This window comes from Anabrus simplex, chromosome 13 (genome assembly GCF_040414725.1).
Source record: "Anabrus simplex isolate iqAnaSimp1 chromosome 13, ASM4041472v1, whole genome shotgun sequence".
Lineage (NCBI taxonomy): Eukaryota > Metazoa > Arthropoda > Insecta > Orthoptera > Tettigoniidae > Anabrus > Anabrus simplex.
Window position 1 is genome coordinate 59667936 of NC_090277.1, and position 27822 is coordinate 59695757.

The window sequence follows — 27822 nt, forward strand, 5'->3', positions numbered from 1 at the left end:
AGATGGGTTCTCTTCCCAGCAATCTTGGTTTTTCTGAGTCCTCAGTGAGCTAATTTTTACTTCACAGTTTCATCAGGTGGGGGGCATTTACACTTACCCTTGTCTGGTCACGAAAGAAAAATTATGTTACTAGCCGCACATGGGGGTAATCTCTGGCGTTTAAGATGGCCTTTTTTTTTTCTCATTTGAAACTTATTTTGGCCGAATTATTTGCAGCGTCCTTCACCGTGATTGGAAGATGTCATCTTAGGTTACATTTTACATCATTTTTTCGAAACTAAAAGTAATATATCATGCCCCTTAACAATACTAAATGTGACCCATTGCGTGGAGAGAGATCTTAAGTCAGATTTTTCATTTTTGAAAGTCTTATGGTTATAAAATTGGCATAAGATAATGAGCATTTTTTAAAAATGAGTTCATGCTACTAGGTGCATTCCTAAAAAGTGTCAGAAGCCTGGCTTGGAGCAAGGATATCTCTAAGAGAAGCATATGGCTATATCACTAAAAAATTAATATTTACAATTATCCCATAATAAAATTACAAACTAATATCCAGGGCCACAAATGTAGTCTATTAATCCCTCCGTCATAACCAGGAACTCTGTTAGATCACCAGGGAAATCTCTCAGAGAACATTCTTGAACTACTGTACATGGTGACTAGTCTGCTTTTCAGCGCCACAGTCACAACTTGGAGAAGTTATTTTCTTCCATTTCTGAAGGAAATCAGCACACCTGCCAGTATTGGTTCTTATTCAGTTAAGAACTGACCAGATCTTGCGTGGCAATTCAAAGCCAGGTGGCTTGGATGGTATGCACGGCACCTTAAGTTGTTCCGTCGTAACATTAATCTGCCATGTCTGTCTCCAGCAGTCATTAATGAGGATAAATATTTTGAGTGACTGTAATCGTATTCAGCTAAATGTAACATTGCATTAATTTTGTTGTGGATAGATAGCTCATATTGGTCACACACAGAGTTTTCATCCATGTAGAATAAAAGAATTGTTGCATGGAGAATTAATTTAACTTTAAAGGTATGGTCAAATGGTACACCTTTACATTACTAAAAGTTTTATTATTATTACTTATTTAAATAACATTTTTAAAAAATATAATGGAACATGTTTCATCTATCTTGTAGACATCATCAGCCGAAAAGTTTTAAGATCAAGCACAAAGGACAAGGACAAAAAACAACACATTAAAAGTAATTCGGATTGCCGAATGCGTCAGTTAAAATAATGAAGAATGTGAGAGAGAGAGAGAGAGAGAGAGAGAGAGAGAGAGAGAGAGAGAGAGAGAGAGAGAGTGTGGGGGGGGGGGGGTCATCTTTCCAGACACATTGGAAACTGCGCGAAGCAGATCCCGCGCACCGGTCCGAAGACCTCACTAAATCATTCAATCGGTAGTGGCGACAGGCGGTGTGTACAAAGGGCAGGGACGTAATCAACGCGAGCTTATGACTCGCGCTTACTGGGAATTCCTCGTTCATGGGGAACAATTGCAAGCCCTAGTCCCTAGCACGAAGGAGGTTCAACGGGTTGCCCGGTCCTTTCGGACTAGGAGGACACGCTGATTCCTTCAGTGTAGCGCGCGTACGGCCCAGAACATCTAAGGGCATCACAGACCTGTTATTGCTCAATCTCGTGCGGCTAGAAGCCGCCTGTCCCTCTAAGAAGATGTGTTGTCGCCGGTAGCACGAACGGATACCGGATGCGACTATTTAGCAGGCTAGAGTCTCGTTCGTTATCGGAATTAACCAGACAAATCGCTCCACCAACTAAGAACGGCCATGCACCACCACCCACCGAATCAAGAAAGAGCTCTCAATCTGTCAATCCTTCCGGTGTCCGGGCCTGGTGAGGTTTCCCGTGTTGAGTCAAATTAAGCCGCAGGCTCCACTCCTGGTGGTGCCCTTCCGTTCTGAGCATAACACTTGAATACTTTTAACACTTTTAACAGTATCCAAATTATTTTAATGTGTTGTTTTTTGTCCTTGTCCTTTGTGCTTGATCTTAAAACTTATCGGCTGATGATGTCTACAAGATAGATGAAACATGTTCCGTTATATTTTTTTAAAATGTTATTTAAATAATTAAATAATAAAACTTTTAGTATTGTAAAGGTGGAACATTTGACCATACCTTTAAAGTATACGTACGACAATACAGGCTTTATAATGAAATTCATTTTATGCAAGAATTAATTTAAACCACCTTAACTACATTTAAATGTTGCTTACCCACAATTTGTACTGGTAAATCAGATATCTTTAGAGTCCACAAATGAAACAGGATCCCATGCGGAGTTAAACTTGATTGCACTTGTTAGTTGCACACGGAAGAAACATCCAGATGATGATAGTCGTCACAGAAATGACACTTTGCTTGCACAAGGAAAACTCAGTCTAGACAAATTCCAGACAGAACAACTCCAAAGGAACGGAGGGGAAGATGCAAGGGCGGGGAGGTCCATCGGCGAAGAGAGAAATATTGTTCTGTGCAAAATATTATTGACCTGGAAGAAATCTCCACGTGCCACTATTTAAGGGTTAATGAGGGGTATCTGGACAGATCTTCAGTCTTGCAGTTATTATGTGCTCCTATTCATATTCTTAAATTACCATGTATGATTTTATTGGTCATGTATTCCCCTTTCATGGCATTCCAGAGTATCTATTTTTGCTGTTTCACTACCGGTAGTAAACCATTTTAATGTGTCTTTGTCTATACAATTCTCTTGTTCTTTTTGCAGTCATCAGTCGGAAACCACGCACTGGGACCACCCCAAGATGATTGAGTTAATGAATTCGTTGAGTGATCTCAACGAAGTACGCTTTTCGGCATACAGGACAGCCATGAAACTACGCACAGTTCAAAAACGTTTATGCAGTAAGTAATGTTGAGCTTATTTCTCTCTCTTTTCTCTGGGCATGCAGAAATTTTTTTTACTACCAAATGTAACTTAGAAATACAGGGTGACCCAAAAGTCCATTAACATTTGACAAAGCAATATTTCACGGCATATTGGAGGTAGAATGGTAATAATTGACACACATGATTGGCATGACATGGGATTTTATTGACACCAAAATAAAGTACACAGAATGACCAACAGAGGGTGCTGGACAGCAATGCGTCAGGTACAAATGGCCACACATGCTTGATATGACATGAGGTTTTATTGACACCAACGAGTGCACAAACAGGCCAACAGATGGCGCTGGACAGCAACACGTCAGTGATGTCGCGCAAGACCGTGTACGGTATAAAAGGAGCTGTCGTGAGAGGGGCGTCAGATGCACCTGCAATCGTGGCATGTTGATGTTACCAGAAAAGGCACTGTTAGTGAATCTTTATTGTGGTGTCAATAAAACCCCCATGTTATGCCAATCATTTGTGTAAATTATTACCCTTTTTTACCTCCAGTATTCCATGAAGTATTGCCTCGTCAAATGTTAACGGATTTTTGGGTCACCCTTTACTTTCATAGTTACACTTTCTGTCTAATGTTGTATCTGGATGATATTTTGATGTAAAACAGTGCTCCAGTTTGATGATTATAATTTTATTGATGTATTTTTTGTCTTAGTGGACTTACTGAGTCTATCTTCTGCCATCGAATCCTTCGACTCTCATGGCCTCCGGGCACAGAACGATAAGCTGATCGATGTTCCTGATATGGTAACCATCCTCACCTCTCTGTATGAGCTGATCGCTACAGATAACCCAAGCTTGGTCAATGTTCCTCTCTGCCTAGACCTGGCCATAAACTGGCTCCTCAATGTCTATGACAGGTGAGTAGCACAGAATTCAGTACACCTCAGTTAGAGTAGAGTGTGGTTCCAGTGTATGAAACTTGATTGGAGAACTGGAAAAGATCCACAGGCAAGCAGCATGTTTTGTTCTGGGTGATTTCCGACAAAAAATTAGCATTACGAAAATGTTGCAAACTCTGGACTGGGAAGACTTGGGAACAAGACGAAATGCTCGACTAAGCACTGTTTTCTGAGCTGTCAGTGGAGAGATGACGTGGAATGTATTAGTAGATGAATAAGCTTGAATGGAGTTTTCAAAAGTAAAACATTTAACATAACAAATAAGAAACCTAATAATTTGCTGTACCAATGTGTTGCCAGTATTCAGCCTTTACTTGAGAAAAATCATGTCTTTCTTTTAATCAATGAACAAAGTGTTGTTGATGTTTGTGTAAAATACCTTAACTAGTGCTAATGTAAAACTGTCCAGATTCCTATATATTTTTAATATATCTCTTGTTTTTTACTTCCAGTCAACGCACAGGACAAATCCGGGTCTTATCTTTCAAAGTTGGACTGGTTCTACTTTGTAAAGGACACCTTGAAGAAAAATATCGATGTAAGTTACTAATATTACACTATACATTGGATGGTAACTTAAACTGCATCATTTTGAGGACTCATTCCTTGTAAATTCTGCATTGACTTTTCATACCCTATAGTTAAGGCGACCCTTTTCTTGTGACCAATTACACTATTTCATCCATTATTATTGAATAATATTCATTACTATTGTGCTTGTCATTATTATCCTGTTGTTATCTAGTGTGGCTGTATGTGGATAGTGAAATAATATAAAATGATGTAAAATAATAAAAAAAAATATAAAGTCATCAGCATAACTGAAGAAAATGATAAAAGATCTAATGCGACTTGGGAGGTTTCCTTCGTGCTGTTACTGCACAAGCTAGCCAGTTTGAGACTGTTGAGCATAAGCTGTCCGACGCCTTGATAGAACTCAACATACTACAGGGAAAGTAAGTTGAAACCAAATCCTTGCAAGATCCTGCTTTCCATCATAGGTACAAACAGATTGCTAGATCACTCCAGATCACTTGGAAAGGAGTCACTTTGGAATACTGTGCAACCCCAAAGTACTTGGGAATAAATGTAGATGGTGCTTTCACGTTTAAGAAGCTCTGCTCCAACATAAGGAAAAGGTGTCAGCTTTGAACAGTGTGGTACGGGAACTGACAGACGCAAAGCCAAGTACAATGAGGTTATCTCCACTGGCACTGTACTATTCTGCTACTGAGTATGCATGCCCGATCTGGTATAGATCTAGCCATACAAGACAGATGGACATTGTACTTATTGACACCTCTAGCATCATCACAGGCTGCTTACGGCCTATGCCTCTGGATAAATTGCACTTCCTTGCCGGAATTACACCTCCTGACCATCGGGTGATAGCAGCGGAAAAAGCAAGAAGAAACTAGCTGTCACATCTGAAGCTCACCCTCTGTATGACCACCAGTCAGCCAGGCCGCACCTAGTTCCTAGAAAGCTTCCGCAGGACAATAGAAGTTCTTTCAGGGACAGCACACCAAGCTCGACTTTGGAAATGGAAAAGGAGACTCTCAATAGTCCCGGAGAATGGATGGCACCAGGCAAGGAACTTTGTCCTGGTCATACAGAAGGATGGTTGACATGGAAAGCACTCAACAGACTGTGCTCAGATATTACAAGATCCAAATGTAACTTGTTGAAGTGGAGTTTTATTGTAGACTCAGTGCTATGTGAACGTGGAATCACCGCAGACAACACCTCATCTTCTCCATGCAGACTGTGCCCAACAACATGCACTATGGAAGAACTTACGAATGCAACACTGGACTCTCTGAAAGTCACTAATTTCTGGTCAGCAACTATATAAGGTAGTTAATTTGCTATGTTTGCCATCCATGGTAGATTCCTTCTGTCCGAATGGGACACCCCTGAAGGCAGGCTTCATATTAAGAAGTCAACATTCCAAAGCAGCATCTCCTTCTCCTAGCACTGTGCTCAATACAGAGTCACCTACACTATCCAGATCCATCTTTCTTTCTTTTAATTTATATTTTATTGTTGTTAACATATATAAGTCTTTGTTGTAAAATTTGTCTTTTATATGTTGCCCGTTTTAGTGCTTCTGGCACAACAAATTAATTTCATAATTTTATTCAGCTCTGCTTGCAGCTGGACCATGGTATCAGCCATGCACTGCTCATCTGCTCACACTCCAGTGCCTTTGGTGGGCTGGCGCGCGCAGATTCTCATCGTGCATCAACATAAAGATATGCTGATGATATAATTATCTTGGCGAGCAATCTGACCAGTCTGCAATACTTACTGAAAAGTATAAGTACAGCAAGCGAAGATATGGGAATTAAAATAAATGTTAATAAGACTAAGTTCGAATGAAAGAGGTAAAGAAGAGGAACTGGAAAAGAAAAAAATACGTAGGAAAATTTTGGGGCCCCCAAAGAGTAAAGATATTTGGATGAAAAGAAAAAATTAAGACTTCTACTGCAATATAGAGAAAATTACAGACACAATTAAAAGATGATGACCACAATTTTATGGTCACCTTCATCGAATGAACAACGATAAGCTAAGAATTTTTTAAATTATATCTCCAAATTAAACAAATTAAAACACACCACCGGTTGGCTGGAAGAGATACGACGGGATCTGTGAAGACTGAAGGTCACAGATGACATAGTAACTGACGATAGATCATTTCTGCGGATTTTCCGGATTTGCATATTTGATGTCAACGTCTCAGAGTGTTATCAGAGGAACAAAGGCAGGCAATCAGCTGTCATATGAAGAAGTTCTGGGAAGAAAAGAAAAAGAAAAATACTATACCATAGTCTTAGGTGATATAGATGTTGATTCCCATAGGTTCTAAGAGATCTATATAATTGGCCAAATTCTGTAATTTAAAAAAAACTAAGTTCAGGAACTTCTGCAAACAAGTTCATCCCAACAAGAAGTAATTCTTAGGCAATCAATAGATCGTGAGAGTGAACAACTTCAAATTCGTGAGTACTACATAATTGAACCATTAGGTGGCAACAATGACAGTTCGCCATGTAGATCTGGTAGGAAATACACAGTGGATTTTCTTTTTTTTAGCAAAATATTATAAAACATGCATTTTTCATTCCATTGCATCAAGATTCACTGTTATCGTGGCTGAAATGTAATGTATAACAGAACAGTGCCACTTCCAGAATTCCATACAGAAGGGTGTGATTGCTGTGACAAATGAATCGGCCAAGGCTGTTATTAAAATGAAGTGGCTCAGTTAGGCTCTTTCTTATGTACCTCTGCCAGGCTGAGTGGCACAGGCAGTTGAGGAGCTGGCCTTCTGTCCCCAAGTCGGCAGGTTCGATCCTGGCTCAGTCCGGCGGTATTTGAAGGTGCTCAAATACATCAGCCTTGTGTCCGTAGATTTACTGGCACGTAAAAATCTCCTGCCGGACTAAATTCCGGCACCACGCCGTCACCAAAAAACGTAAAAGTAGTTGGTGGGACGTAAAGCCAATAACATTATCTTATGTACGTCTGACGATTTAGATAAATGGAATGTCCCTGCAGGCCAGGTCTGTCTTGACCGAAGGATTGTCACCTAGAGCCATCTCATCATCATCAACAGTTGGTACAGGGACAGACAGACATGTAAGCTACTAATTAATCTGCTAGCAACAAAGCAACATTGGGTTGCAGGAATCTGCAACAAACTTTTCTGTGGTGCATATTGTACAATTCTGCTGTGTTTTAGGGTAAAGCATTATTGTTTGACAGGTAGCCTGGCAGTGATGACCAGGGAATAAAGGGCTTTTTTATAAGATGATCTTTGAAATTACTATCTTAAATCCTGTTGATTTTATCACAGATCTGTTCCGACTAATTGCTGATCCTAATCGACTGGTGGATCAACGAAAGCTTGGCCTGTTACTGCACGACTGTATCCAGGTCCCAAGACAGCTGGGCGAGGTAGCTGCTTTTGGAGGCTCCAACATCGAACCATCAGTACGGAGTTGTTTCGAGAAAGCTGGCAAGGACAAGACCTCCATCGAGGTAGTCAAAAATATGTTCTTCACATTGGTGCATGCATTACCGTATTGTTTTTCTTCCTGCAGTACTTCAAACAAACATTTTCTTAAACAAACGATCATCATCCTCCTCCTTTCCCGTTGTCCTGCTCCTGCTGGGAGTGCATTTACTTCCTTCCTCTCTCCTTTCACCATTCCTCTTTCATAATTTTGTCCCATTCTAGGATTCTTCTTCTTGCATTGTTCTTTATCGAATTGATCCACCTTATCTAGATCTCCCTCTTGCTCGAACTTCATCTGCATCATCTGTTTTGGCATTCTTCCCTCCTCCATCCTCTTTACATGTCCAGACCATCTTAGTTTACTCCTATCAATTCTCTCGCATAGGCCTTCCATATCGACCTCCTTTCTCACATCTGCGTTTCTCAATCTGTCTGTCCTATCGTACTTCTTAGGTATTTCAGTTCGCTGGCTTGAATTTTACTCTCCTCCCTACTTGTTATTGTCCAGGTCTCAGCCACGTAGTTGAATATGGATGCATAATACATTTTGTACATTATCCCTTTACACTTCCTTATTCCAGACAAGGTTTCCTACACTCTGGTAGAATGCTTTGCCCTGTTGCACCCCCTTGCTAATCTCCATGTTCAACCTCATATTCTGCATTGATACACTCCTTAGGTATTTGAAACTGTCAACAATTTCAGGCTTTGATCACCAATTTGCACAATGCCTTTCTTTCGTCTTTCTCCATGATCTTGCTTTTCTCTGTGCTGATTTTCGTACCATACTTTTCAATCTTCTCATTCAGTGTATTGAGTTGTTCTTGTACTTTGTTGTTTGTTCCCCAGATCACAATATTGCCTGGAAATAGTAATAACTTCATCTCCGTATTCCCGTATGCTTCCTTTGTCTCCGTCATTTTATTCATAACCATTAGAAACATAAGATGCGACAACACACTCCCCTGTCTTAGTCCAGTTTCATTTTTAAACCATTGTCTTTTCTTTCCAGACAGAGTTTGTATGCTGCTGATGCAGTTGTACATTGCCTGCACCATTTCTACAGTTTGTGTACCCGGTCTCTTTTTGGCTGTGGTTTCCCAAACCTTCTCCTTGGGAACACTGTCATGTGCCTTTGTTAGATCTGTGAATGTCATTACCAGATCCTTTCCATATTCTCAATTCTTTTCCATTAATTCCTCATGTTGAAAATTGGGTCTACTGTAAATCTCCAACTTTGAAGTTCCTCTTACAACTCTGTATAAGTTTCTTCTATTTAAAAATAATAATAATAATAATAATAAAAAAAGGGAAAAAAAAATCATTTGGGCTGCGTGAGGACCATGGTGCTTGTGCAATAACTGTGTTGTTGTTATTGTTGTTGTGTTTGATTGTTGCCACTTCAGGTGTTCTTAATGGTAGGTTTGGCTGCTGCTTTCCTCTTGGTATCTTGATCTTTTTTGTTGGCCCAGTAATCCTTCATTTTCTTGCTGAACTCTATTTTGCATTCCTCAGACCATTTCCTCGTGTCATTATGGTAATATAGATGTTAATTCCCATTGGGAACCTGAAATATTTGTCCCGAATGAGTAAATTTATAATACCAATAAATGGTAAATGCTGGACCATTTATATTGGTATTATAAATTTACTCATTCGGGACAAACATTTCGGAGTCCCTATGGGAATCAACATCTGCATCATCTGATGGCCAGGCAGGCATCAATTTTTGGTAGTGAGACAAAGTCTCTCATAGTGCATTGGCACTGCCTGTGGCTCCAAATAGCCTACGCAGTGGCCTCCACGGTAAGCACTAGCCATGCATCTTGGTGGGTGTGCTATTTACCAACTGATGAGCCCGACTTAGCACACTGGGGTGAAACGCTGGCAACCAGGAATGAGTGGCAAACAAATGCTTGATGAAAGTGATATTTTCTATATTTTATCTAATCGTAATCTCTCATATCTAGGGAGAGAAAAAAAGGAAAACTTTATTAATAAGTAGATATTTGCAAATATGAAACGTTTGGGAACATTTGGTAGGCTGTAAAACAAATTCCAGTCATATAATGAAATGTAATAGATTGTTTTGAATTTATATTCGGATGTCAATAATATTTCCATTTGTGCATAAAAATATAATTACTTACCTTCAGTATCATCTTCACTCTGAGTATCTTCGCTAAAGTCTTCGAACCACTATCGTCACATAAAAGTATATAAATAAAATTTCATATCAACTCCCATTTTCGTTATTGTTATTAGTATTATTATTGAACAATTCTTATTTTATATCATTTTCATTGTTGCCTAACATTGATGTTTTCACGGCCCGTATTTGTGGACATGATACGGGCTTATGCCATGTCAAGAAAACAAGGTGAAACTCTTTATAGTTCCCAGAGAACTTTGCTCCGGGTCTTCAGAAGAAAATCTTGACTGTTCCCGAGGAAGTTTTCTACAATAATGAGCATTTGAATTCAAGAATATTTTACCGTTGGAGAATTGTAGTGATACGCTCGTTCATCACCAGGTGGCTCGCTGTATGCTGGCACAGTGGTCCAGGCGGGAGCTGACGACAACATTAAGCCGTAAATGAGATGTTCCGTCACACCGTGCGTGGTTGAGAAGTATCAGAGAGGACATCAGACGAATCGGGGATGAATGTGGTAGAAGAAATAGAAACTAATAAAATAAAAGTAACGAAAGACACCAGCATAAAAGTATAATGGAACTGAAAAATGGAAAGAAAGTGTGTGGAAAAATGGAGAAAAAGCAGCAGATGATGGTGATGATGATGATGATGATGATGATGTGAGACGCTGTGACGCTGTGTGCGTATATCCTTAATGGCTGGCAACCACATCATTTCGTAATTGCAATGCACATTTTTACATGATCAATCTAGGGTAAATATAATAGTACTTCAGAAAACTGTACTTACTTACTTACTAGACAGTCATATATTTTTTTTAATTCGCAAAACATAGTATGTCTAATATACAAACAATTTTAAAAATCACAGATGCTAGCTGATGTGAAACAACATTTTTAATCACTAGATGCTCAAACAAACACAAAGAAGAAAAGAATCATGCACATATCTCCTCTAGGTACAGAGATATAAAAAAAATGAAACCTTTAAAAATGCCCAGTCCAGAACGTTTCTTAGGGATATTCAGGTGCAGACCAGAATGGGTTAATCTGGTCAACCCATATTTTTGCCACACGTCCTCGTCACCTTTTCCCTCACTAAATACACACAAATATCAGTTCCCAGAAACCTGTCCTACTTTAAATGACGAGTACCGGGCGAGTTGGCCGTGCGGTTAGGAGCGCACAGCTGTGAGCTCGCATCCGGGAGATAGTGGGTTCGAACCCCACTGTCGACAGCCCTGAAAGTGGTTTTCCGTGGTTTCCCATTTTCACACCAGACAAATGCTGGGGCTGTACCTTAATTAAGGCCACGGCCGCTTCCTTCCCATTCCTAGGCCTTTCCTGTCCCATCGTCGTCATAAGACCTATCTGTGTCGGTACAACATAAAGCAACTAGCAAAAAAAAAAATGAAGAGTTGAAAAGTTTGTTTTTTATGTCACAGGCAATCCACTTTCTAAGCTGGCTGCAGCAAGAACCTCAGAGTCTAGTCTGGTTACCTGTTCTTCATCGATTGTCTGCTGCGGAGACTGCAAAACACCAGGCTAAATGCAACATCTGCAAGGAATATCCCATCGTGGGCTTCAGGTGAGCAGTAAAAATTAAATCAGATTAAGTTGAATGTATCTGTCTGCAAAAGATATACTTAGTTTAAACCTTGACAATGAATTTAAAATATTTACAAAAATGCCTCTCTTCATCATCATCATCATCATCATCATCATCATCATCATCATCATCATCATCATCAATGTCCCACTCCAGTTGCCCGGGTGTGGTTAACAAGCCTCCTCCACTCCTTTCTGTCCTTCCACTTTTCCTACTCCATTACTTCCGCCACATGCAGTTCAGCTTCTCTAATGTCCTTCCTCTCTTAAACATACTATTTATTATTACTAAATCGAACTGAAAACTACTACAAATTTCTGTGTTTCAGATATCGCTGTCTAAAGTGCTTTAATTTTGACATGTGTCAGAACTGTTTCTTCTCTGGACGGAAAGCCAAGAACCACAAACTCACTCATCCCATGCAAGAATATTGTACAGCTGTAAGTATAACTTTTTGTCTGTTAACTGGCATTACAAACAAATACATTGAAAATGGGTGATACTCCATTATAACCATGAAATGAAATTAAAGCATTACAAAACTACTGACAACAAAAATATTTGATAATGATAATAAAAGGAGAGGAAGCTTATGATTGCATCCATAGAGAATCTCTGTTTAAAATTTTAAGACACCTTGGACTACACCCCAAATTAATAAACATGATAAAAGTGAATCTCACCAATACCAAGTCAGAAGTGAAGTTTAGGGGTGAAACATCAGAGACATTTGAAATTAAAACTGGACTACGGCAGGGAGATGGGCTCTCACCACTATTATTTAACTGTGCTCTAGAAATGGTAATGAGGGAATGGTTTAGAAAATGTCCCCCCAAAATAAAGATTGGCCGAAAAATCAAAACAAATTGCCTGGGTTTTGCTGACGATTTAGCATTACTAGCAGTGGACATAAAAGAAGCAAAAACCCAGATATCAGAACTTCAAAACATTGCAAATAAAATTGGCCTCAAAATATCATTTGAAAAAACAGAAATTATGCCCCAAAAACCAACACAGCTAAAAGAAGTCACCATAAATGGTAATAAAATCAAAATAGTAACTCAGTTTAAATATCTTGGAGAAGTAATAACACATAACTTAAATGAAAAAATCTCAATCCAAGTAAGAACAAATAGATTAGCTAAAGCACAAAAATTAACATGGGATATCTACAAAAAGAAATGTCTATCAATAAATACAAAAATAAAACACTACAACACAGTTATAAAACCGGAAGCTACATATGCAGCAGAAACACTCTTTTACCTGAATAAACAATCAAAGACTGACAGACTTCAGAAAATTGAAAGGAGAATTGGAAGAACCTGTATCAACAAAAAATATCAGAAAGATGGACAGTGGCGGTTAATACCTAACAAAGTCGTGTACAAAGAGCTAGAACCCATTACAGATACTATGCGTAAGAGGAGACTGGGATTCTTTGGACATATCATGAGGATGCAGGACTCGAGACTTCTGAAACAACTAGTACAACACAATCTCGTCTCAAAAAATACCACAACAGGATGTAAATGGATCAGAGAAGTAAGAGAGGATCTGAAGGAAATAGGCCTTACAACAGAAGACACCAAAAATAAGATAAAATTGAATACAAAACTCAAGAATACAAACCTCCGCTTTACCCTTACACAAAACAAACCAACAACACGCACATTTTCAACTGAGGAAAGGGCACGAAGATCGGAGCGTCTGAAGAAGTACTGGGAGAACCGCAAAGCCCGAACAATCCCTTCAAAGAGACCTGAACGACGGACTGACTAAAGTGATCCTATGTGGTCATAAAAGAAGAAGAAGAAAAGGAGAGGAATGCAGAGTAAATACTTTTAAAAAAGTAGGCATTGTAGGACTCCTTTTTTAAAGAGAAAAGTTTCGAGTTTCTTTTTCCTGAGACTCGACTTACTTGATATCCACAGAGTTGAAGTTCCCCTCTGTAGAAAATAGATCTCTGAGATTTAGAGTAGGTGAAGCATTATCTGATTCTGTAACTATAAAGAGGCAGTATTATTGGAGCTAATGTATGTAATGATATGAGTAAAACAAACTAGAATCAGAGAAAAGGCTTTTTGCTGATGATGTTATCCCGTATAGATTAGTAAATAAGTTTTGGCATTGTGAATGACTGAAAAATGACCTAGACAATGTTTTATATGGACATCAGACAATGGTATGATGGTGAGCAGGATGAAAAATCAGGTTGTAAGTTTCACCAGAAAGAAAAATCCTCTCAGTTTTAATTACTATGTTGATAGGCTGGTAGTTCCTCACGGGGATCTCACTTAGGTGTTAATACAGTGAAACCTCATTAATGGGTTCCTCATTAACACATTTTCCCGCTTAGTGTGTTGTAAATTGAAAGTCCCGTTTCTCATCGTATTAGTATGTCTATTAAAAAATACCTCGCTTATCGCATCACGAATTTTTGCTATTGCCACTTAGTGCGATCACAATTTTCCTAGCCCTGAAAATGTTATTTGTCATCCCATGTGAAAGAATCGTGATTTCCAACTCTCATAAGAGCCGTCGCCACAGTAGCATGATTACAGGGAAAGGCCTCGAATTCCTGAACTTCACAGGATAAGTTGCACCTTCTGGGATTAAGCCGTTAGCCTCAGGACTGTTCAGTTTTGCTTGCTGGTTAGCAGCGCGATTGCTGGATAACACAGTGAATCTGTTTGTAGTATAGTGAAATGTAGCAAATATGTGTCGCATGATAGCTTGTATCTGGATTAGGAACATAATCATGTGGAAGTTGAGTAGCGTGGTGCATATTTATCTTGTGATAGCCTAGTTATGGACACAGAAAGTTATGAAATTCGTTACTAATGAAGACAAAATTAAAATCTATCAGAAAGTGGACTGGCAGGCTGCATCTTTAAACACGCAGAGGTGGGGCTAACGTTGAAACTCGCACCTTTCTAGTTTCAAATCGATCACTCGAATTGGTCAAAGTTTTGTCGGATTCAAAATGGCAGCGAAAGTAATTTCTCGCAGTCGCACATGGACGAGTGCGCTTATTCTCTTTGTTAGAATGTAACCTCCAATTCATTGTCTAAGAGTGTGACCAGAAAATAATTTTTAATAACTCACTGCTCAGAAATAAAAGGCTTCTACTAACATTTGATATTTTTATTGGTCCCAATGCAAATGTTTTCATATTTGTTGTCTGATGTTTTTTCACACCTTTCAGTGCACTGTTGTTATTTTATAAGCCACAGTGGAAAATGTTTTCATGTGTGTTCTCTAGTATTTTTCACACATTCCTCTCATCTTTAGAAATGGTAGATGTGGTTTTCACTGTACCTGTGGATACACGACGCAAAATGCCCTCATTACCTCCAATCAAGGTAAGCTACATGTAAAACAGCTGATGATGATTGCTAAGCAATCGAAACATGTTCTGTGACTATTAATATTTTTATAAATAGCCCAAGGCTAAATAAAAAAGAGAAAGTATCAATTAGGTGGAACCTTTTTTCATTTATTGATTGAAATGCCCTGATGTCGGAAAAGGTTGTATCTAGTGTTTCCATATCCCTGTCGCATAGTTTGTATATTCAGTATTACGTTTTCTCACTTAACGCGTTCATTTTCCTTCTTGTCCCCTGCGGAAAAGTCTTAGCGAGATTTCACAGTATAAGGAAAGATCTTCATTGGGGTAATCACATTAATGAAATTGTATGTAAAGGTTACAGATCTCTTCATATGATTATTAGGGTATTTAGGGATTGTGGTAAAGGGCACGCAAGTCTCTGTTTCTTCCCTTTCCCTAGGGCCTATTTATCTGGCTTTCTTCTTATCCCATATGAAGATCGAAGATGTGTCAGGATGGCCCCTCAGTGAGTATCGATGCCCACTCTCTTGATGAAGCTAGGAGACAGAAATGAGCTTGTTGGAGGTTGAGTAGAGATGGATGTAGAAAAATGGAGAGTGTTGAGGAGAGAGCTTATCTATTTGAAGATGTGGAGATTGCCCTCGTCCTTTTGTGTTTCCATGTTTGTCCTCCTCTCTTATTTCTGTTGCTCCCTTCTCACACACTGACCTGCCATTGTGTTTGCCCTATTGTGTGTGTTCCTTTCTTATTCTACCACACTCTCTCCCTGATGTAACTACCGTATTTCTCTGAATGCAAGACGACCCTCAATATTTCCTTCAAAAAAATTAAATCAGGCTTAAAATGTGCTTTGAAAAATCATATGAATGTCTTTCTTGTACAGTACGCAATTTTAGATTATCTTTGTCTTCATGCCAACGCCGAACATTGGCTCTAGTTATGCTGTATTTTTTGGTGGCTGCACAATTATACTTTATTTTCATGAGTTCCATAACCATTAACTTAAAATTGGCATCATAATATCGAAGAGAACCTGTTTTAAAATTTACCGGCAATACCTGTTCCGCGTCTCTACAATACAACGATCCATCAGGAAAATATTCCTGCCGTCTATAAAACTGTTATTTTTACTAAGCTAGACGCATGTCTCGCTTGCCAGCTTCGACCGACTTCGGCCGATTTTAGGGACTAGCAGTGTATAACAAAGTCGCGGACATTGAAGCTCAACGAACGAGTTTATTGTGCGGTGGTATGGCCATTCCACCCTTGCGCTTTTCACGTACATGCCTCACAATTTCATCTTCGACTTTTTTAATATGTTCTCGTGAATTAATTTTTTTATACAGTACGCATCTTTGTCTTCACGCTAACGCCGAATATTGGCTTTAGTTAGGCCTGTGCGTATTTTCTTGTAGTTGCACAATTATCCTTCATTTCTGCATGCTTAATAAAAATTGGCATTATAACATTGGCGAAAACCTGTTGAAAATTTGCCGGTAATGCCTGTTCCTCGTATCTTTACAATATGATGATCCATCGTGAAAATATTCCTGCTGTCTATAAAATTTAATTTTTCCATTTGTCAGGTACTGTAGATGCATTATAACTCTGCCACTGAGTAGCTGTGGCCTTTCTAAGAATTCGAAAGCTCGCATGTTTTGAAGCTATTCTTTGGATTTGAAAAATGTTTTTTTAGAGGCTAATAGAATGTCATTTTCTCTTCACTATTTCCCAAGATCCAGTGACGTTTCACAGAGGAACTGTACAACCGTTTGCTGCAGCTAGCGATGTATTATAATTAAGAGGCGGACGTTGATTGTCAAGGAGTTTTTTATGTGCACGCGCAGGGTGGGGGTGAAAAGAAGCAGAGTGGTTACCATGGTAGCTGCCAGTGGTGTTCATTACTGTTAGGTCACGAATGCAAGATGACCTCTGATTTTTCACATGAGATTCTGAGGAAAAAAAGTCTTATTAAATTCAGAGAAATACGGTAACTAACAGATAACTGAACAACAGAAACAATATATGTAGCTTCTTGTTACTTGTCACTAATTTTCTACTGTTGTGTTTAACTACAATGTTATAACTATCCCTTCTGATGTTTGCAGACAACATCGGGAGAAGACGTGAGGGACTTCACTCGTGCCCTGCGGAACAAGTTCAAATCGAAGCGCTACTTCAAGAAACATCCCAGAGTGGGTTACTTGCCTGTCCAGACGGTGCTGGAAGGAGATGCCTTGGAGAGTCCCGCGCCTTCGCCTCAGCATTCGACACTCAGCCAGGACATGCACTCCCGCCTAGAAATGTACGCATCGCGGCTTGCAGAGGTGGAATTGCGTACGAGGAGTAATTCCACCCCTGACTCGTATGTATCGTCGACACTCGGCACATACACACATGCAGACTAGAATGCTGTGGTAGAACTTAAAAAAAAACTATTGGCTCTTAACTCTTCTGGTGGAGGTAATCTTTTTTATTGTACTCATTTGCGGTCTTCCTGTTTATTTAACAGTTCATTGATCTTAATATTTTTCTTTCATATATAGAAATCGTCCTTGTGATTCGTATATTTATATCTTGGTCTAATTGTTAGCTGATAACAGCTGATCACAAACTCTTGCTTCTTATGACTTACTCCTATTGCACCTGACAGTGCATAGAGCAGCATTGAAGTCCGTTCATCTGGTCCTATCGGCAGCCAGCTGCTTTACTTCATTCCAGCTTCGATGGCTTCCTCTTCTTCAACAGTTTTACATTCCAGTGGTTTCTTTAATTTTATTCATGCCAAAGATTGTCAATAAAAGATCCACGTCGTTGTGTATGGTCGCTGTTTCTGTAATCGTAAAGTTCAAGATTGCATGGGATTAGTACAGAGCCCCTTAGCCTAGTTGTAGGGCTGCTACCTGTGGCTTTCCAGACAGGCCATTTTCTGTAGCAGTTGTTTCCTTTAACCTTCAAAGATCCTTTGCCACAGGGCAAAGGTTTCATCTACATTAACCCCAAAAGAAAGGGTTGCCTCATCCAAACGTCTCCTTGTTTATCAAAATTACTATTGAGAATTTCACTAGAGCTCTGTTAGCAGTCGCTTTTCAGGGCACACAAAGTCCCCAGCATACTTTACTCATACAGGCCATCCATTACTTCATGCCATTACCCATCTGCCATGACATGGACGAGAGGTTGGTCTTATGGGAGACTTGCTTTCTTATAACAGGAATGGAAAGGATTACTACTACTAAATTCTTTCTTTTCCTCCCCTGAAGGGGGAGGTGGGCCTCTTAGACGGTGATGCAGTCTCTCAGACCACGAGATATGTTACGGAGAAAGTGAGGGGGTTGGCGGCCATGGCCTATACTAGGAACTGTCCCATCATTCGCCTTAGTGCAGGAGAATGGAAAACCCTTCTCAGGGCAGCTGACTGTAGGGACCAGCCACTCCCCATCTCCCGAATACAGAGGCGTACAGCCACAGTAGAACCGTGGCCAACCCTCCTCTGCTCAGAGGGCAGAGCTGTCAGACCTCAGACCAGCTGTGGCCACTTGTAGGTTGAAGCCTTCTCTGCAACTGCCGATGTTGGAAAGGAACAAACAATTGTCAAATCACATTGTATAAAGATTGGAGCGTAAAAAGGGACACATAATAGGACGAACACAATGATAAGTCATTGTAGAAAGAGAAGACAAGGACAAACATGAAAAAAGAAAAGTACAAGGACTATTTACAAGAATAGTTCAGCTCAAATTAAAGAGAACAAATTGCAGAAAAATTCAAATTTGAAAGAGGGGTGAAATAAGGGACTGGGTCTGTGGTCACGGTGCAACACGATTTCTGTAGGAGATTTAACGACGACACATACGCATGTTTTCTTTGTGGTTAGTAATGGCAGGGTTTATGGCCCTTTCTTCTTCAACACCAATACTGTCACAGGACAAAGCTATCTCGCAGTGTTACGGACCTGGCTCTTCCGTTTGCTGCAAACACACTCATGTGACTTCATTTTCCAACAAGATGGAGCCCCGCCCCAGTGGAACTTACCGGTACGAGCATTTCTGAATGAAACAGTGTCTCAACGGTGGATTGGTCGACACACTGCTACGGATCATGCTCTACTTGCATGGTCTCCCAGATCCCCAGACCTCATTCGTTGCGACTTCTTCCTGTGGGGATACGTCAAGGACAAAGTTTATGTTCCGCCACTACCCACTACACCGGATGGTCTTCAATAGCAGATAACACGTGTGATCAACTCATTGGATCGTGCTATGCTGCAACACGTTCGGGAGGAATCGTCTTATCGCCTTGATGTGGTCCGTGCTGCTGGTGGTGGTCATATTGAACACTTGTAGGACTAAACTTGAAAATCAGTCATACACATGTGCCTTAGGTTTAATCTTATTCTACTGACAGTTGGGAAAATATAGCTTGATGAAATCAGTTCATTCTTTATGAAAGACCCTGTATTTTGGGCACTGTTGCAAAAACAAGAAAATCAAATTACAGTGGCATAGAGAGCGATGAAAAGAAGTATTCTGAACATAAGTTGGAGAAATTTAATCAGAAATACAGACTTGCTTAGCAGAACTGGTGTAGATGCTAAATCCCTGAAATGGAGATGAGCAGGGCATGTCACAAAAAAGGAAATGAAATGGCGTATAGCTTTTAGTGCCGGGAGTGTCCGAGGACAAGTTCGGCTCGCCAGATGCGGGTCTTTCGATTTGACGGCCATAGGCGAACTGCACGTCATGATGAGGATGAAATGATGATGAAGACGACATATACACCCAGCCCCCGTGCCAGCGAAATTAACCAATTAAGGTTAAAATGCCCAACCCTGCCAGGAATCGAACCCGGGACCTCTGTGACCAAAGGCCAGCACGCTAACCATTTAGCCATGGAGCCGGACGGGCATGTCATGAGTAGTCCAGATGACAGGTGGAGTAGAATAGGAAACCCCAGGAGAAACTATTTATTTATTTCATGCCTTCATTTGTGGCGAAGTTAAGGCTCACGGCCCTCTCTTACACTGTAATATGATGGTGAAAGAAGGGAAGATGATGGCATGATTTGAAATTCCACACAGGATCATCATGGCCAACAACAGCCCGAGTTCAGTGGAAATGATTGGGAGAGGCCTTTCCTCTGCAGTGGACAACAATGGCTAATATCAACAACTATGCCCGGGGGCATGATAGCCAAGTGGTGTTTTCACTGACTTCTTACCAGGACAACCCTGGTTTGAATCCCAACCTATGACTGTGGAATTTTTTCATATGAAAAATCACTAACATGTGGTTTAGATTCCTTATAGATTTGGAGGTCCTATGGCTATCATCATGATATCAACAACTGACTTCTTGGCTTTTTGTTGCCCAACGTTAGACCTCTGGACGTCAGATGGATTGGCACCTCTTTATCACAGATTGCCAGACCCAAACCTGGGTGAAAAAGAAAAAAAGTTTAGCTCCAGGCGGCCGTAAAAATTCTTGCCCTATCTGAATATTAAGAACGGACTGATAGATGGAGGGTTGCATCTTTAATTTCAGTCCACATAATGAGTGGCTTGCTCCATGACTAAGTGATAGACATTATTCTTCGTTCAGTTTAAGACATTAACGACATCCTTTGGTCACACAGAATGGCTTGCAATGGCTTTAGTGGTAGTTGTGGTGGTGGTGGTGGTGGTGGTGGTGGTGGTGGTGGTGGTGGTGGTGGCGATTGTTTTAAGAGGAAGTGCAACTAGGCAACCATCCTCCAAATAACATTAATCAGAAAGAAAGGAAGGGATCCAACACTTCAAAAAATGAAGGCATCGGCCAAAGAAAGACAAGGGCCACGAAGGGCATGAAAATGAGAGATTCCCTAGGCCATGGGAACCTAATACCGTTAGGGTCGGAAAAAAACAAGAATTGGCCAAGGGAGGTCGGATAGGATAGATGAAAGTGTGAGGAGACTGGCACAAGTAACTGGAAGCAATACCCGGACTCAGCTAAGAGCCCTGTGGTCACCAACCCACACTCCCAAGTTGAGAGCCCATGGGGCCCCTTTTAGTTGCCTCTTGCGACAGGCAGGGGATACTGTGGGTGTTATTTTACTTCCCCCACCTACAGCGGGATGCAGTAGCTTTAGTCAGTCGTAGATATCTTCTGTATTAATGTCTGTAGTGTTCTGTTATGTTCCATTTCTCTACCATTGTGTGTGGTTGAGTTACAGTTTCGAGAGTTAAGAAAGAGTGAAGAAATCTTATGCAGCGTAACTCCATGAAAAACAAAAGGGTTATTGAGTGTCTTAGAGAATTTTAGTTTCATTAGCTCTTTCTGTCAATTAGTGGTAGAATGTTGGCCTCTTGATCCCTAAATCAGAACCTGAGAGAGGTCATTGATGCATTTGATACTCTTAAGTCCTGTGATGTTGACGTGTAAAAGACAACATGTTGGTCCGTATTTGAACTGCTCTCACACTTGGTTGCAACCTTAGTGGAAGGTTCGTAAGTGGTTCTCTATTCTTCAGTATGGAGTACATCAATCGTGTTAGGGTGAAGAACTCAACGATTGATATGATTGTTTTAAGCAGGTGAATGCTTCAAATTCCCAGCGGAGTGTACGGTCTTTCTTATATTGGTTCTACTTAGCACATCTATGTCTTCCACTTTCTTCTCTCTGTATTACACTTTGGTTGCTCTTCGTAATGATTCTTTAAATTTTTCTGACTAGAATTCTATGCTATTTCTTTTTTATTCTAAAATTCTTCCTGTTATTAAACCAGAAGCTTTGAATAACAATCTCTAATAAAAATAGTAAAGCAAATAAATAACAGTAGCATAATACATTTTCAGGAAACAGACGTAAAATAATTTCTGATCAGGTAAGAATGTGGTTGGTAATCTTCTCCGAAGCGGAAGAAACACCCAGTGCAATATTTTCAGTACAGCTTTACTTTGTAAAGAAGGAAAGATTGTTTCTGAAAAGAACAATTACTGACTTTCCAAAATATTCCTAATGGATAGAAAGAAATCTTTATTCAGCTAAACAGAGATTGCCAAATTATAAAGTCTAGTAGCGATGGTTAACAAAGTAGTGTTATGCCTGTTGCTCACAGTAAAATTTTCTGTCAAATTTATTGTACAATAATTTAATTTTATAAAATTTCTGTTGCTCACGGTCAAATTCAAGTTTTATAAAACCTTTGATAAAACTTTTCATAAAATAGGACATGTTCTATTCCGTAAAATTAATTTTACGAAACAAACCAATCAGCGAAGCTGACATCACGATGATGCTGGTGCTACGTTGTGAGAAGATTGTGAAGCTCTATTGTAAACAAACACTTCTTTCTAAAATGGCAGGATCCGGGTGGACTAAGGAAGCTGTTAGTGTTTTACTGACGAATACCAGCAATATCCTTGTTTGTACGAAGTTAAAACGCCACTTTACCACAGCAGAAATGCAAGAAGAGAGGCAAAAAAACACAATCGCCGAATTCCTATATGAATACTGGTCTTCTAACCTCAACTAATTTTCGACCAAGGACAGCAATCCTCTACCTTCTTCTCTTCTTTTGATCCAGTCCCGAGTCCAGCATTTCCTGGCATTTCTTTTCTTCCTTTTAACCACTGTACAACATATAATTGCAGCTAAAGCAGCAAGTTTTGCTTTGTTTGTTGGAGCCATACTCTCAAACACATTGTAAGTTGAACAGCTGATACTTGGTTTAAAAGTTTATTGATAGATAGCAGCACATACACATCTTAGTTCAAAAGTAAGTTCATTGATGGCCATCCTGATGTTTCCACGGATTTTATAAAATCATTTTACCATGAGCAACCCAACTTGTTTTCACCAAATTTTTATAAAATTAATTGTACAACAAATTTTACGAAACATTTTACCGTGAGCAATAGGCATTTTAAGTTTTCAAAAATGTAAATAAAATTATTTTTTTCTTTTATTATAACGTCCACCAACATTAAAGAAGGTAGGATAGAGATACTACCAGAATGGGGGAAAATCAAGAGGACTAAGAAATTTAAGTATCTCCATGAATGGATTGAACCCAACCTATCAGAAAGAGCATCATTATCCATGAGAGTCAACAAATTGGAACTTATCGACTGACAAAGAACAGTTATAACAAAAAAAATGCCTGTCTCGCAACCTGAATCTGAAGCACTACACATCAGTCATATGACCAGAAGCTCTGTATGCCATGGATTGTCTTTCATTGAACTGAAGATGTCTGATGGAGGAACTGAAAGTCAGAAAGAGGAGAATTCTCAGGAAGATCTTAGGTCCAGTAAAGGAAGATGATGAATTCCGTAGAAACAATTCCAAGCTCTACGAACATATAGAGAGGCTCTCTGATTGTGATAGGAAAAGGAGAGTATCTTTCTATGGCCATATAGTAAGACTGCCTCCCAAAAGACTGATCAATCGCCTGTTCATCTCCTGGCAGGACAAGTAGTTTCATATCATTTAGCTGACAGAAACTGAGAAGGACATTAAAGAACTGGGAATATCAGATCTTCACCGGGCGAGTTGGTGGTGCAGTTAGAGGCGCGCAGCTGTGAGCTTGCATCCAGGAGATAGTGGGTTCGAACCCCACTGTCGGCAGCCCTGAAGATGGTTTTCCGTGGTTTCCCATTTTCACACCAGGCAAATGCTGGGACTGTACCTTAGTTAAAGCCACGGCTGTTTCCTTCCCATTCATAGCTCTTTCCTATCCCATCGTCGCCATGAGACCTATCTGTATCAGTGCAACGTAAAGCCAATTGTAAAAAAAAAATCAGATCATCAAAATAGACGAAACGTATGACATACCCTGAAAGAAGTCCGTGGATTGCTGGAAAAACTCAGGAAGAAAGGCACCTCCTGGACAGATGAAAAAAAAAAAAAGGAGTTACACCAGCAGAAAATGTGATAATACAGGGCAATGATCAAAGCCCAACAGTTGAACAATCATGGTCAAAAGTAGGCTCTTCGAACTAAGAAGAAGAAGAAGATAAGGTCCACATAGACAATAAATTGAACATTCAAAAATATAATTACATATATCCATTAGGATAAAGGCAGCATGGATGAGATGGTGGGAAGTCACAGGCGAACTCTGTAACAGAAAGATGCCACTACATTTGAAGTCCAAAATATACCACATAGTACATCCTGTTGCTTTATGCGGTGTTGAATGGCAGCCAGCTGCAAAACTATGGAGCACTAATTACACTCCGAGGAAATGCATATACATTGGTTGATGGGCATCACACTCCTGCATCATGTCAAAAATGACACCATTCTCCAGCAAATGGGCATCGCACCCATCACTGAGAAGGCAGGGGAAAAACGTCTCAAACGGTGTGGTCACGTCCTGACACAGTAAATGCTGATATAAAGACTCTGAACTTAAGACCACACGATGCCCAAGATCGTGCAAAATGGTGAGCCAACAATAAAACAGCAGACCCTGCACCACCAGGAAAACACTAGGAAGAAGAAGAAGATGATCCATTTGGATTGAAACGTTCTACATAATTATTTCTGTGAATGTTCAGTTTTTAGTCGAATTGGAACATATTTTAGTTTTGACTAGGTGTGGACCTTATAATAGAAGAAAAATAATTTTATGAGTTTGTAAGTCAATACAGAAGCAACATGAGGTTTATATGTTATTGTTAGAATAAATAGCATGAATTCAGATTAGTTTAACGTGCAAAAGCTTCTTTGGCAAGGATGTATTCTTTCTTCACTTCTGTTCGATATTCACGGGGAGTATAAAATCAGCCTTTAAGTCATGGAAGATTCTGTGATGTTAGTATTCTCATTGCTGGGGATGAAAGAAACTAGCAGTGGATTTCATCAGAGTTGAAGATTGAAGTCACAGTATAAAGTATAATGACAACATTTTTTTAAAGGAATGCTCTTATTACTCTGTAACTCTTTCCTGCAGGTTGCGTAGTAAAGCTAGTAAACATACTTTATAGCTGTATGAGTTTTGCCCTGCAGAAAGATTATATCAAAACTGGGTATTACAATTAGTTTTATAATAGTTACAACAAATCAGTAACGCAAAGAGCTTTATAAATGTATATAAATGTTTTATGACCTGTCTATTATCCCATAAGGATTAATCTAGTCTCTGTAATTTAATTACATAGGTTTTAAGTCACATACGTAATTGTAAAATTTACAGCCTAGCATAGAAGGCTCTGTTCATGTTCTTACACTAGTACAAGTATTTTATGTAGCTATTTTAAAAAGCCTTGCCACAATTTCCTAGGCTGATGAAGGCACAGGAAGGTGCCAAAACCGGTCCCAAAATGACAGATAATAAATATGTGATATTCTAATAATTTCACTATTTTATTGTATTGAACAGGTGGAAACCTTTATCCTAACATATCGTCAGACACACCTGGCACTAAATAAAGCCATACACTAAACGAACAGGAGTCACGTGAAAGGGTCTTAAAATTTGATTCTTCTTGATATCGTTTTGTGTGGAACAACCTTTTCTTTGCAACATACGCATTACTTTGACATCTTTTCCCACTGCTGTTCATAATTATGTCTTCACTCTCCTGCAACAGTTTCTTGGGTTGGCCTTTTTGTAATCTATATTATTGTTATCCTATCCTTTTTTTCCTGTTTACCGTAATCCACTGATCACTGTGTTGCAATCTCTCACCAGTCCACTTTTGGTTAATAAATTGTGCAGCATCATCCCTTGCTGATACACGATACACATTGCTCTAATACAGTCAATAAAGCGTTGTTTCTCGGTGTCATTCATTAGGTTCCTCATGGTCCGTCAATCAGCCTGAAATGTAAAAAAAAAATTGTTCATATTAACCTTTAAGTGCTGAATTACTAGTTGATTGTTTGGTACCTCAGTGCTGAATTGTTTCATTCGTATGTAAAAAAATTGTAGAAGCCTCATTATTTAACTTATCAGTGTTTATAAATATTGGTTCTTTATAAATCTAAATGCAAATGGAAAATCCTACTCTTATGTTTAATATTATTTTGAGAGAAAACAAAATTACACTTTTTTGTGCCTACACTTACATCAGCTTTATGCAAAGTAAAGACCCCAAATATATATATATTTTTTTTTTTTTTTTTTTTTTTTTCCTGAAATCTGTAAACAACTAATACATGTAACTCCTTACAAGTACATAAGTTGATATTTTAAAATACTTTCTAAACCTGGAATGTGGTGACAGCTCAATGTTTTCCACCAGTCGTTTGCGATATCAACTTGTTTCATCAACAACCAGCTGCACCAACTCCACTGGCAGAAAAGTTTAAAAAAATCAATGACTTTGGGCTCCCAGAGTCTGTCACAATTACTTGAAAGCCTGGTGGAGAAAAGTCACTCCACCACGAAAATACCGTATTTACGCGAATAATACCCCACATTTTAAAAAAAAAATTTGGGACACAAAATTGGGGTGCGGGTTTTATTTGCGTTAATGTTGGCATTTTTTTTCAAAGTCAGCCTTCCTAAATTTAGGGTGCGGGATTATTCGGTGGCGGGTATTAAAAAAAATTTGAGGCACGGAGTTGGGATGTGGTTTTTTGCGACAAAGTTGGCATTTCTTTTTCTCAAAATAAGCCTACCTAAAATTAGGGTGCGGGGATTATTCGCGTAAATACGGTAATGAGGAAATATCTTTTGAACTCACCGTGTTTTTCTTCCTTCACTTAGAAGGAGGCTCTGTTTCTTTCTCACTTACAATATTTTCAGCACGCTCTCTCTGTCACTTTCACTTTCAAAATCGCTTAACAATTCTTTAAAATCATCATCTTTATCATCACTTTCCTCTGTGGTTAATAACTGAAAGGTTCTTTGATCCGAAATAACATCGCTGCGAGAGCAACTACAGTAGCTTGTTGTTCCGCCATGCTTGTTTACATCGCAGATTAGCTCCACAGACATCTACAAAAAGCTCTGTAAGTTACTTCCCGAAGCTATAAGCCGTGATCAATTAGTTCTACATAATGCCCAACAGAAGTTTACAGTTTTCATTTCAATGCCCAATAGATGGCAGAACATGTCAGAGATCGAATTGGCACCCGAGAGTGAACCGGGAAATTTAAAAAAACCAAAGTTCTCATACACCATCTATAAACGGGCATAGCAGTGCTGGACCGGCTGTGTCAGCCCATCTATAGGCGGGCGTAGCACTCATCGGGTTAACAAGCAAAAAAGAAGTCGCATTGTACCTGTTGATGCTCCTTGCTGTGTGTGTATCAACCACATTCTTACCTGATAAGTTACTAATTTCTCTCTGTTTCTTGATTTGTTTTTTGTATCTTATTAAAACTTACATAGACTGCATGATTGTAACATCTTTGCACATAGTCCTAAATGTAAGCTTTTTATGTACGTATTGTAGCATGCCTAGACAGAGAGTATCATTGTAATCAACATCCAACATTCATACATCTTAATTAGCATGTGTGATGATTTTATAATTGCTTTCATTTTGTCATACAGAGATGATGAACACCAACTGATCGCTCAGTACTGCCAGTCGCTTAACGGAGGCGAGAACGTTCCAGTCCCACGTAGTCCTGTGCAGATCATGGTGGCCATCGATGCTGAACAGCGGGAAGAATTAGAGGCGATGATCAGGTGAGGGTGATCTCTCGCTAGCGGAAATAACAAAATTCCTTTATTAGAAGTGTAAAGGCTTTTCCTGTACTTATCATACTGATTGAGAAGTATCTCAAACACTTAGAGTAGTTGGTTGCAGTGTTAGGATCCCCTGTCTTTCAACTGAATGAAGCATTTAAGAAGAAAGAAAAGAACTTGAAATTCTTCATAAAAGGGCTTTAAGATTAATTT

The 27822-nt window shown here is 39.4% G+C and overlaps 1 protein-coding gene across 1 annotated transcript in view; it reads left to right on the forward strand.

Annotated features, from left to right (window-relative positions):
* The window catches only part of LOC136884742 (dystrophin), a 267166-nt gene that overhangs the window by 181578 nt on the left and 57766 nt on the right, over positions 1 to 27822 (forward strand). Inside the window, exons 8-15 of the mRNA XM_067157032.2 lie at positions 2760 to 2896; positions 3597 to 3801; positions 4296 to 4381; positions 7706 to 7890; positions 11467 to 11609; positions 11959 to 12070; positions 17091 to 17347; positions 27472 to 27609. Of these exons, the coding sequence (XP_067013133.2) occupies positions 2760 to 2896; positions 3597 to 3801; positions 4296 to 4381; positions 7706 to 7890; positions 11467 to 11609; positions 11959 to 12070; positions 17091 to 17347; positions 27472 to 27609 (1263 nt within the window). The remainder of the gene's footprint in view (positions 1 to 2759; positions 2897 to 3596; positions 3802 to 4295; positions 4382 to 7705; positions 7891 to 11466; positions 11610 to 11958; positions 12071 to 17090; positions 17348 to 27471; positions 27610 to 27822) is intronic.